This window comes from Pinus tabuliformis, chromosome 3_1, assembly GCF_031772625.1.
Source record: "Pinus tabuliformis cultivar Carrire ecotype Pingquan chromosome 3_1, CPIR1, whole genome shotgun sequence".
NCBI classification, from domain to species: domain Eukaryota; kingdom Viridiplantae; phylum Streptophyta; class Pinopsida; order Pinales; family Pinaceae; genus Pinus; species Pinus tabuliformis.
Window position 1 is genome coordinate 922,252,965 of NC_142301.1, and position 13,316 is coordinate 922,266,280.

Consider the following 13,316-nt stretch of genomic DNA (forward strand, 5'->3'; position numbering starts at 1 on the left):
TTCTTTTCAATAAAGTAAATGAATTATCAAAACAAGTTGTAACTATTTAATCATGGATTTTTTTGTAGACTGATAACAAAGGACTACATTATGCATCTACATTCTAGAAGTATATTTATGACTAACCTCCATATTTCAAAAAGCTCAGTTCAAAATCATGAACAAGGAGATAAATATCTTATTTAAAATTAGATGTTTTATGTTCAAACCCATATATTACTTTTTAATTTTTTTTATCAAAGATGCCTAAATGGCAAGGGGTAGTAGACCAGTGTATTAAATAGGACATAATATTTCTCAGCAAATGAAAGGCAAAGTTTCCCCAAAGTATTGAAAAAGTATGTCTTGACATATATTTCGATTTTTAGTCTAAATAATAAATTTACGGTTTTTATAAAAAAATATCATTATTAGTTTTTAATTCAAATATATGTTATTATATATTATATCATCATATAGCTTATAATAGTTGCTATTCCTTATTTAATATTATATAAGTATGTAAGATCAAGGAGTGAGTTCAATCCATCATCACCATTGTTGTTGAATATTTGTTTAGTTTTGTGTTAATTTGAATCTAGGTTTGGCACATTGGACTATATTAATGGCTTTACTAAGGATGACATCCACATTGTGAGGAAGCATCTCTTGACTTCCCTTATAAGGTGTTAAATATTATAGCATACATTAATAAAATAATTTATTAATAGCTTCTTATTAGAAGATTGGACTTTCCGATTTAATGAGATTTATTAGAAAATAAATGTAATATAAAATTGGGGTATTTCAATAATAGATAATATTAATACAATTGTCATATCATAAATACATTATAGTATTTCAAAGTGACTTTACACAATTTACAAAAATTTTCTTGTGAGATGTTTTATAAATAGATACATTATGTTTAATCATGGTTAATTGTTATTCAATTTGAGGGTGACGCTTGAATATGAGTTGTCTAATTTGTTTTTTATTTTGCCTTAACTCATAGGGTTAACATGCCCTAGATTAACATCATCATCTTAAATCTCATTGGTTGAAACTGTCTTTTTCAGTTTAAAAAAAAAAAAAAAAAAAAAAAATTATCGAAATCCATTCTTGAGCTCAAATCCCTCTTAATGACAACGAGATATAACAAACATCCATAGGAATAATATCACACAACACATTTTCTTTGTGACCTCCAACATGGAAGTCAATGTCACATGCATACTAAATTTGTAGTACTGCCCAACCTTTCCCTTGGTTTTGAAAATGCTCTTTTTCTACTCGAATTCTTTGGCAACTTCCTTCTCTAGTTATAACAACATTCTCCTCATCATCTAGGTGATAGTTCAATATATGAGTCATCTAATTTGTTCCCAATTTTCCCTATCAACCCATAGGGATGACATCCCATGAGTTAACATCATCACCTTAATTCTTATTGGTTGAAATTAGGTGTCTTTTTTAGTTTAAAAAAAATCATTGAAATTCACTCTTGATCTAAAATTTCCCTTAATGGCAACAAGATATGACAAACATCCATAGGAATAACATCACACCACATTTCGTTTGTGACCTCCAATATCAAAGGCAATGTCATGTTGTTCATGCATAGTGACTATGCCCTTTCTACAAGGATATTTTGTATGCATTTGGGTGAAGCACGCAATTTAAATTCAACTTTTGCATTATTGTAGATACTAAAATTTTAGTACCACCCTTGTCAATAATTAAGGTGCAACATTTACCTCCTATCTTTCACAACGGTCTCCTCATCATCCAAGTGGCACTTCAATATATGAGTCTTCTAGTTAGCTTCTCTCTCCTTACTCAGAATGAACTAAAATGACCTTTGCCTATGTTATTCATTCCTCTACTTCAACAATGTGTTTCCTCATCTTCTCCCCTCATTATTCAAATCTAAGCATTCATTGGCTCTATGTCCATAAAATTCACATTTGAAACGGATTACATCAAATCCTTTCACTGACCCTCTACCTTTTTTAGCGCCACTTTTTCTTCCAATACATTGTTTTACAACGCTAGCACCTACTTCATCTTCACCTCTACTCTTTCGATTGTCCTTCACCCACTCATGGCAAGGGTCAAAAGTCTCTCTTGCCTTTACCATGTGGGCATCTTACTCCACCCTCCATCCCTACCTTTCACTAACTTAAACACAAAGGACTTTAAACCATGACCTTGAGGTTCACTACATAACTTGTACCAAAAAGCTACAAAATTTGAGACGAATCAACCTCTCTTGCCATTACCATGTGGGCATCTTACTCCACCCTCCACCCCTACCTTTCACTAACTTAAACACATATAGGACTTTAGACTAAGTCCTTGAGGCGAACTACATATTTTGTCCCAAAATGCTACAAATTTTCAAACGAAACAACCTCCAAACATGTGAAGAACTTTGACAGAGTTTATTCTGATTAAAGTTCCACCATTAGCGACAAAACTAGCATTAATAGAAAACTAACCAATTGAGTTCTATTTACAAATAAAAACTTGTGCAGGACAGTGTTTGTGGCCAAGGATACCCATGCATCACATTACAAGAGTGCAACCATATTCATTACCTGTCTGGGATAATCCACACCCAATTACTCATCTAGAGAATACCACTTCAAGACATTGATATTGAGATACTCAAAAACTCATGATCATAATGTAAGTAGGTTTTTAAAAAATAAATGTGTTCTCAGCTTCACCTCTTCTTTGAACCCCCACATCCTCTCCTAGTATAATTTCAATAATCAAGTGTGTTTTAAAAGCTTATCAAGTTTCTCCTTATTAAGTTCATAATTTTTTGGCATTTCCATTAATAGTTTCCATCACTATAGGAACCAATAAAGATGGTTTATTACCTTTTTCTACTCACAAAAATCAATGTTTATATGGCAATCTCTCTTTTGAAGTGGTGGGCTTCAGAGTTAAGAATGTGTTTCCTTGTCAAAGATCAAAGGTTCAAAACCAAATGGCAATAGAGTAAATACACCTTCGTAGACTAAACAATCAAATCATTGCAAGGAGAGGGTCCCTTGCCCCACAAACAAGAGAGTCTCATACATTAATATGGTATCTAGCTAGACAATGACCTTAAACATAGACTTATTATTATTATTATTTACTTGACTAACCAATATATAGAGCTTTTACTAAAGTGTACATGTTGCATACAAGTGAAAACATAACCTCAAGGTATAAAATATGGGCATTTGTTGATTAAGCTTGTAATTGTGTGGGCAAAGACACCTTAACAATGGACACCCTTAGTCATCCTTTGAAAGACATGTTGACACAATAAAATAAGAAACATAGATATGTCCATTTAATGACACAAACAAACTAATGCAATCACAACAAATACCATATGACTATATACATTAATTACAATAATTTAAATCTTGTGTGTCCAACTGTATTTGTCCTTCCTTCACTTTATTATCATCAAACCATTCTATCCTTTATCTCACTTTATAAACATCAAACCATCATATCTTACACTTTCTATTCATCGGGCCATTCTATGCAATTGAAATAACGCTTTAACCATTTTATCATTGCCCTAATTTACCAAATGCTAATTAAAATGTACTATTACGAACCTCCCCTCTAATTCCTTTTTTAAATCTGTTTCTTACGTTTATCCTCTTTCTTTCTAGTAATACAAAAAGGCTGCATTTATATTTTGAAGAATTTGTCATCAAACATGCCATTCGATTTGAATTTGACTAGAAACTCTTACATTAGTTGGTATAGACCTAGGGTTGGTCTTACTAGGTTGACTCCTTGATGTAACAACATGGGTTGGTCCTTGGTCCTTACACATACCCTTTCTTCATAGTAATATGAAGAGCCTATTCAATTCAAATGTCATCAAACATGCCATTCGATTCAAATTTGACTAGAAACTCTTACATTAGTTGATATAGACATTAACTTTGATCATTTTTGCAATTGCGGTAAAAGTCCACCTTGGACAACTCAAATGACCAAGATAATGAGTTCATTAGATTCCTCTTTTTGAGAGGACCAAAATCGACCTAAATATCACCCAATTTGGTTACGCAGAAGTTGAGTTATGAATTATTTTATTCATCCATGTATTATGGAATGGGTTGGCCCTAACCAAATGAGTAACTGCTTGGGTCAGTCTTAACTCCAAGTGACCCATCAGGAAATTCTACAAATAGAAAAGACCTCAAGATCATTTGGACAAATCTTATCTTTTATTTTGTCTTGCCTTTCATAGGTTCAACAAAAGGAGTTCACTCAAGGGTCCGAAATCATAGGCGAAAGGTTCGCTCTGGGTTAGGGTCTTCTGGATCTTGGTCATTACCACAAAACAGGGCATTCTAGTCCCTGGTCATTGTCACACAAGCCTATGAGAGCGACTATGGACCCTTGGACGCTTGCATAGAGGCTTATGGGAGCGACTCTGGGTTCAGAGGCAAATCGGAAGGCTCTAGTCCCCAACCGCTCGCACCAGGAAGCCCTGGGAGCGACTCTGTCATCTCGATCACTCGCACAGCTCGGCAAGGGAGCAACTTTGGGTCTTTGCAGTTCAATTGTAGAGTCGCACACATAGAGACCTCCTGGGAGAGACTCTACAGTCACAGTCACTCGCATACTGTATTCGTGAAAGCGACCCAAAAGTTTCAGTTGCTCACAGACAGTGTTGATGAGGGCGACCCAGTTCAGATCTAGGGTTTTAACATCTTGGCATCAATGAGTATGTAGATCTAGGTTTCTTTCTACTGTTATACAGATCTGTAGATCTGATTTGTTAGTTTCCCCTACAAACATATGTATTGGGCTCATTGACAATGACAACAATACTCAGCAGTGTTCAGCACAATGACAGCAATATACAACAGTGACATTAGTTTGTGACAACACATTATAGCCATCAATATGAGGGTTATGATTCCTATCATGATTAGATATGTTTTATGGATATCATTATTGTTTTACTGCATAGATAAAGTTATGGGTCATTGTACTCTCTTTTGTTGCATCATTTGATGACGATCTAAGAAGAAGAAGATTTGCAAGGGTTTACCCCATAGTGGGTTTTGCCCTGGTCTCAAACCAATCTTGGTGTCTCTATGTGTGCGCATGCTTTCTTCTAGTGTCCCTTTTATATTCCATTGCATTGATGATGATGGTGATGTTGTTTCTTCCTATGTAATTGCATATATTGATGTATAATGCCGTAGATCAGAATAATGTAATGATGAAATGAGGTGAACTTAATGTATTAATGATGAAATGCAACTATCCTGCAAAGAACAATGTCACCAAGAAAATTTAACAAACTTTAGGGTTGCTCTCACTAGGTTGACTCCTTGATGTAACTACATGGGTTGGTCCTTAGTCCTTACACATATCCTTTCTTCATAGTAATATAAAGAGAATAGTCAATTCAAATTTGACTAGAAAACCCTTCATAGTTGATATAGACCTTAACATTAAGATTGATCTTACCAGGTTGGTTCCTTGATGTAACTACAAGGGTTGGTCCTTGGTACTTTTAAACTTTCTCATGTTACTGCACAACATGAAGTTCAGGTGTGAAATAGATTTGACCTTGATATGTTAGATGAGTTTATGGCATAACAATATTGATGTTGAAACTTACAACATTTTCATACTTAAAATTAATATATTCAGAACGTTGGTATAAAATGTTCAAAAGAATCAAGCAGATAAGAAACAAAAGTTGGCACAGAAGATTTTCACAACAGAACGTCTATATTTCTTATTGAACAAACTCTTACACTGGAAATAAGGAAATATATGTATGACACAACGAAAGTTCTTCAAGGGGTTTATCATTTATTATTGGCCCTATTCTAGTATCACATAGACAAGGAACTATCACTATACAATTACAAAGAGATCCCACCTGAAGATGCATGACAAAGCAGAAACAGGCAATATGGTTGCTCGACTAATCATATCACCTGAGGTGAACCTTAATTAATTAATAGCAATACTGGTTGAATCAACATAATCTTAGATATAGATATCGCCCTGGCATAAATCCTGCCAGAGGAAATGCCATAACTCAGCAAATGCCTGAAATGTTCAAAGTGAGATCCAATAGCTGCCTGTGTTTTCGCATGGAAAAGCTTCTGTCTTCCCCACCTGCTCAAGGGGGCTAGGAAACAGAATTTCCTCAAAAGCCTGAATCATCGTCCAGCTACAATTGGTAGAATCTACTCATAAACTTATCCGATTTACAGATGCATCAATATGTTTCTTATGCATTATATGAATCTGTATATGAATCTTCCAAAAATTAAAAAGATTGAAAGATGGAATAAAAAGGGAAAATAATGGGTATTGGTTCATTTTCCTCACATGTTAAAATTCGTCTTCCAAATACTGCAAAATAAATAGCATTATAGAGTTCACTATTTGATGATCTACTAGAAAGTGGTTCGTATTGCTCTTGCTCTATGAAGTAATTAGGATATACATGGATTTCAAAATTGATAAGGACAAACATTACCCTTGACAAGAAAAGCTCAGCAACTTCTGGGTTGCATTATAAGAACTCAAGTTGAATTAGATACTTGGAAAATTCCCCTTAAGCACTGTATCCCTCAATAAATGTCTTAACAATAATGACACCTCCAGAACAACTTCAGTGGAGAAAATTTAGCCATAAAAATAGAAGTTCATTCTGCATGAGATACACCTTAATACCTGAAACTTGTTGAACATTTAAATCACTTAACATTTTATTCGTCCGTCACACAGCCCTCAGAGGCCGACTTTACATTCTTGATATACTGCAAATATAATAAGAGGATCTCGAATGAGAATAAACCATGCAAGCAAATAAAAGAAACCATCAAAGCAAGAAAAAAAGGGGCAGGTGGAAATCTAACCAAAAAGCATGTCCATAAAATGGGAAAATACCTTGAACAATGTTCCTTTATTAACTCTGTATGGTGGAGGAGACCACTTTGCCTGCCTCTCGGCAAATTCTTTTTCCGTTAAGGCCACATCTATTCTCCTTTTACTCACATCAATAGTGATTGTATCTCCATTTTGGATCAAAGCAATAGGGCCTCCAACCTAAAGTTGTAAGGACAGATAATGGAAAAAACAATTACTGAATAATTTATTGTACTTTTAAGACTCGATAAGATGTAAACAAATTTAAAGCGAAGTAACACAGAAATGAGGGAACGTGGGTAAAACAAATATAGCCTATCTTAATTCAACCCTCCATATACTCATATGAGGCCAGGAGATAACTCCACAATGCGAATTGTATTTTGCATTAAGATTGCTCATGGATATATACACGGAGGGAGAGACTCTTGGGCTTCACCTCCCAATGTCTCTTCATATACCTATTCTCCTTATTTATTATTTACACTATTTTACATATATTCACCCAATTCCAATGATTAGGTGTCAACGGACTGAATATATATGGATTCATCACCCTGAAAAACCACTGATGCACTCAAAATGCGGAGTTCACAAACTTATGAATCCAACAAATCACTACCGAATTCTGGGAAAATTCCACTGGAAAATATGCCCGGAAAAGCTCCAAAATGTATAACAGGTAGACTATGGCTCTTAGAATTGCTTGGAGTTTTTGCATGTTTCCCCTTGTAAAGGCTCATACATGCACAATCTTATGCATATCTGACACTTCTATTGATGTTTATTTTCCTTATACACTCTCTTCAAAGTTTGTACTATTGTAGTTGAGGAATAGAGATCTTTCCAATAAATGCTAAATACAAAATATCATCCATCACCAGAATATTTATCATGCTCTTCCATTCTGTCTAAAAAAGTGCTTTAATAATACTAAATATATCAACTTGCATAAAATTCATGAGGAATTTCATTCTATTTTTTGGTCATTTCACTTGTAGATGACTAAGACAGGGAGGCATTCAATAATAGCTTTGAATATGTTCAGGATAGAGATTATTTTTCTTTTTTTTCCCAAGGAAAACCTTGCTGGATCACTTCCTCCAAATATCTGGATGGAGGGCAGCTCAACTGCCAGCCACAATAGTGGCTGGTAATCCAGGACTCAGACAGGCTAGAACTGGAGACATTATGACAAACTCCACCTTGTAACAGTCCATTCAAACAGATTGAGCTAAACACAGAGAATGGCTGGGTACGTCCCATGCTGTATCAGGTAATTCAGGTGCACAATTGGGTGACCAACACAGGGACATGCCAAATACGGTACCCCTACAGGACTGTACTCATGTAACACTGCTTAAAAGCTAAAGATTGATCAAAAAACAAACATAAAGCTCAATTTTGGACAGAAGTATAGAGGTATTGTTTTAGACAAAATTATCCAAAGGCATACCTGTGCCTCAGGGCATACATGACCAACAACAAATCCATGTGAACCACCAGAAAACCTTCCATCTGTTAACAAAGCAACTTCCTGTTCCATAAACAGGCAAGTTAGCAGCCAACTGATACCTAAGAATACAGAAGCATTGATCGAAACAACTATTCTCTTAGCAATCATGTGGGTACCAGATCCAACATACGCTTAAGCCACACAAAAACGAATTCAAGCACCTGAAAGTCTGATAAAAGAACAATACCATTAACTTTATTGCTAAATAAACATAATCACCAATAATGGCTCACTGAATTACCTTGCCAAGACCGGCACCCATAATGGCACTAGTAGGAGTTAGCATCTCTGGCATTCCAGGCCCACCCTTTGGGCCCTCTCCCCTTATAACAACAACTGAACCCTGAAGTGACAAATAATTGCAACATTCAGTGACCTTGCAAGAACTTCTAACAAGCTAACATAAGAAAGTTCAAATTTTTTAAACTTATACATCACATAAATGATACCAAGCTAGGGTTTCAATAGAATGTTCTAAAAAAAGTTCAATTTTTTTAAATTTAGGCGCCACATAAATGATACACTCATCAGTATCACTGTAAGCATAGAAACAGTCAGGGAGCTCAACTCTCTACATATTTAGAAGTAAAAAGGCACATGTTATGTAGAAATTGACCACATGCTGCATCACGGCCTGGAGATTGAGATCCCACATGGCTGCCTCCAACTCAAATGTAAATGTGTCAAGAAGCATTGTGTAGTGGTGGCAAGGGGGGGCATGGTTAATGCTGGCTTTATCAAACTTATTCCTAAAGGGGTCAAAACGAATTTTGTGCAAAGTTGGCATCCAATTACTCTTCTCTATGTCTTACAAAATTCTAGCCAAAGCCCTAGCCAGGAGGATAGGTTTTTGGCCACCCAAATAATATGCAAGGAGTAAAACTGGATTGGTTAAAGGCAGATTTATTCTTGATAATATTTTAACTGTTTGCAAGGAGTGAATAGGAACAAAATTCTAGATAGAGAGTGCTTTTGATAAAACGAATGAATGAATTGAATGAGACTTCATTCTTAACATGCTGGAATCATTGGAGTTTGGCTCTTTTTATCAAAGATAGGTGGTGTTCTTTTTCCGTGGGCATCAGCTAGCATTAGCACGAACAGCTAGTTGTTTGATTCTATTCAACTACTACACTTTATTCAGCAAGGCTGCCCCCTTGCTCCCTATCTTCATGTGATTGCCACCAATCCCCCAATAATTTGTTGGATGTGGCTAGAATGAAAGGGGTAATTAGGGGTATGTAATTAGTAATTACCTAGAGGTAATCATCTTGTTACAGTTCGTTTTGTAGATAATTTGGCATTAACCGTGAATTGACTCAACAATCTATGGAGGGTACCATTTTATGCTTGGACACTTTTGCAGAAGCAGCTGGAGTAGTTGTTAGAGAGGAAAAAATTGAGGTATTTCATGTTGGTCAGGATAATCCTTCTCTTTGGTTGAACCAGAAGTGGAAGCTTGTTAAACTTGGCGAGATCTTCTGGTACATTGGAATCAATTTTGGTCTGCAGATTTCTCTTGCCAATCTGCAGCGTTGGATCACAGACAAGTTTGAGAAGAAACTCCAAGCATGGAGTGACCTTGTGACTTCCTAATCCTGCAGGAAAAGTTACTGACAGGATTCTAGCATCAGGGCACATTTATTATTAATAATGCATGTTCCATTCGCAGGCAGCTTACAAATGGTTCTAATGCATTCTTAGAAGCTTTATTTCAGGCAAGCAGGGGGAAGAAAAGGGCTCACATTCGTGGCATGGGATATATGCACATTACCAGGAGGACAAGAGGGTTGGGGGCTTCCTGACATACAGGCAGAAGAAGTAGTTCTTGTTGGTAAATGGACTGTGCACACAGTGGAGCAGGAGGCTTCTTGGCAAGTTTTAGTTCTGCGCTACATTCAACAAGATCAACACATCCAAGGTATTAAAGATCCTTTCTAGTTTTGTCACATGATTGAGAATGTTCAAGCTTTCATAATATCAGATTTGAGTATGAGATTCTAGCTTGCAATTTGAGGGTTCTTAAGATACCTAGGATTTGGAGTCGCAGCCAATTTAGACGTTCCCTTCTCCCAATGGTCAGGTTTGGCATTTCTGCTGGGTTGGCTCACAAATGATTAGCAAGGAAAGGTCTCTTTTTGTGGCAGGATATGTGGAACCAAGATCAACAACAATGGAAAATCTAGCATGCTCTTAACTGGACCCAAGAGCTTGGTAGTTCATATAATTTTATTTTAGAGGGCTTTTGTCACATGATTCATGAAAAGTGCCCTTAAAATGTAGTGGCATGGGTCAAGTCATTTCTAGAGGGATTGAAGATGGAAGTGTTGAGAAATCTAGGGCATCATATGGATTAGAATCTTTAGGTAGATTTCTCTTAGACTTTGACATTTTCTTGTGATTGCTCTTTTCTTCTTATTAGTTCTTCTTTCAATTTATTATGTTCCATTCATCAAGACAAATGCCAAACAATGAAGATCACAACAAGGGACACAAGATGTAGGCACTCAGCCAGGGCAAAACCCCTACCTAGGGGAAAACCCAGTCCAACTCTTCCACTAGTATATTCAAATCAAGATGAGACAATCCAAGACCCTTTAGACCTAGACAAAGACCTCCTCCAATCACCAAGTCAGCCCTTCCTTCCAGTAGATGATCCCTGCCAAAGTCTCCAAGTGTCAGCTTCTCATATGCAACTTCAATCTAGAATTTCGGCCCCCAGCTTCAGAATTCGGACCTGCAGTAAGTTCAGAAATTTTGGTCCCAGCGTCAACCCAAAAATTTCGCACGTGTGAGAGAGAGATGCCCAAGAACTCGATTTTAGTCTTTCCAACTTCTTTCTTCCTTCTCCTGCAACTTCGCTCTTCTTTTTTGCCTCTTTCTCTTGTAGATCAAACTTGTTGAGTGTGTACTTCAAAATGAGTTTATATATAGCCTTTCTGCGGGGTCGAATATCCTAATCCAGGCCGACCTCATGAGGACAAGGTCGACTTGGTGTGGAGGTGACAAATGACTCTTTTGACTCAAAAATAATTCTTTTTACATGATACAAAAGCCAAAGAAGGGTCTAATAAAAATGGCAATGACTCTATTGACTCAAGCCAAGACCTAGAAGCCTTCAATGGAGGCTTTGACCTAAGAACCATTGGCCCGAGCATGAAACCCATGCCTTAATAAGTCAATTTCTTTAACAATAAAATTTTCTTGTGACAAATACAATTATGAAGACCGACACTAGTTACATTCTTCAACAGGAAGAATGGGAAGGCCTTCCTCTATGTGATCCGGGACATTTATGTTATGTTGCAACAAACCCTTGATGTTGTTGGAGAATCTAATAGGGCAAGTATTTAAACAAATCTCCTTATCCTTAATAATTGCTTATGAACTTTAGTTAGCTTCTTATTCTTCTTTATTAGATTCTTTCATCAAATAATTATCAAGAGCATAAACGATAGAGACAATATACATCAGAAATAGGGTCCAAGCCAAGGCAAAACCCATCCAAGGGGAAAACCCAGTAAGAATCTCCTCTTCTTATAGAACCAAGTCACCCCTCCAAACGATCTCGTTCAAGACAAGACAAGGTCCACCAAAGTCAATGAAAGTCAACTCATTCAAGATTTGCTTCAATCAAAGTTTCAGCCCTCAAATCAGGTCTGCAACTTCAGCCTACAATTTTAGGCCCTGCAACAACTGCAAAAACCCTAAACTCTTCGCACGTGTGAGATAAAATGATTGCAAAATTCAGATTTTTGTTCTCTTCTTGAGATGCTTCCTTCTCTTAGACCTTCGCTTCCTTTTTCTTCTTCTTTCTTGCTTGTGATCGAACTGCAGAAGTGTGTCCAAGTGAATCGAGCTCCCTTCCTTTATATACTCTTTTCATGTGGTCGAATAGGCCTCTTCTAGGCCGACTTGTTCTTGATTGGGCCAACTTAGCCTTGGAGGTCTTTTTGACTTTCTTAGATACAAAAATAAATTATTTACATGTTACAACTTGCCCAATAGGGTCTTATACAAAAGATAATGACTCTCTTGACTCAATATAAATATTTTCTTGACTTGACAAACCCTAGGAGCATGAAATGCATGCTTGACCTAGATGACTATTTAAATGGAGCATTAAACCCATGCTAAAAAATAATATTTTTCTTTCTTCTTTTTCTTGTAACATAAGATATACATAATGACATGAGTACAGTGACAATTATGAAGACTGAAACTAGTTACATTTTCCAACAGATGTTGCCCCTTGCTTGAACAAAAGGATTAGGGGTGAAGGATCATGTGGCACACTAGTTGAGGAGGTGTTAGTGCATCTGGAAATCAGATTTTTATTTTAAGCACAAAATTTGGGGGTGGCTTCTACTCTGACAAGAGTTCACCATCAAGAATAAGCTCCATAAAGCAGATGTGACAAAGGTTGCTTGTGCTTTGTGTGGCAAGAAATAAATAGTTCCATGTTTTATGGAGATGTTAGGTTGTGAAAATGTTATAGATGTGGTTCCAAGTTGAGTTTCATTTCTTTGTTTGGGTGAACCTTGGATGGTTTGGGACAGCTGCAAATCCTCTTTGCATTCAATGTATTGATTTCTATCAGCTTTATGAGAAAGCATCATTTTAAATTTACTTTTTCTGATGACCCATCATCATTTAGCCTAGGAGATTGAGGAGCTTTAAGCATTAGTTGGCTCTGCATGTGAGAGTCAAACTCAATATTTTTTGTCATGATGTTGAGTCTTGCATTTTTGGCCTTTTCATAGTGGGCTTTTCCTGGGACCCCTATTGTTCGTGTGACGTAATTTTTTGTTTCATGATGTGCTGATTTGAACTTTTAAGTAATATGTGCAATATTTCAAAAAATGGTGTAGAAATAAAGCTATCACTG

The 13,316-nt window shown here is 36.3% G+C and overlaps 1 protein-coding gene across 1 annotated transcript in view; it reads right to left on the minus strand.

Moving 5' to 3' along the window:
• Window positions 1–6,292: 6,292 nt before the first annotated feature.
• Window positions 6,293–13,316, minus strand: part of LOC149190756 (dihydroxy-acid dehydratase, chloroplastic-like) — a 113,183-nt gene continuing 106,159 nt past the window's right edge. The window contains exons 11-14 of the mRNA XM_089412259.1: window positions 8,670–8,771; window positions 8,369–8,449; window positions 6,934–7,092; window positions 6,293–6,803 (exon numbers count right to left, since the gene is read on the minus strand). Of these exons, the coding sequence (XP_089268385.1) occupies window positions 6,753–6,803; window positions 6,934–7,092; window positions 8,369–8,449; window positions 8,670–8,771 (393 nt within the window). The 3' untranslated portion in view covers window positions 6,293–6,752. The remainder of the gene's footprint in view (window positions 6,804–6,933; window positions 7,093–8,368; window positions 8,450–8,669; window positions 8,772–13,316) is intronic.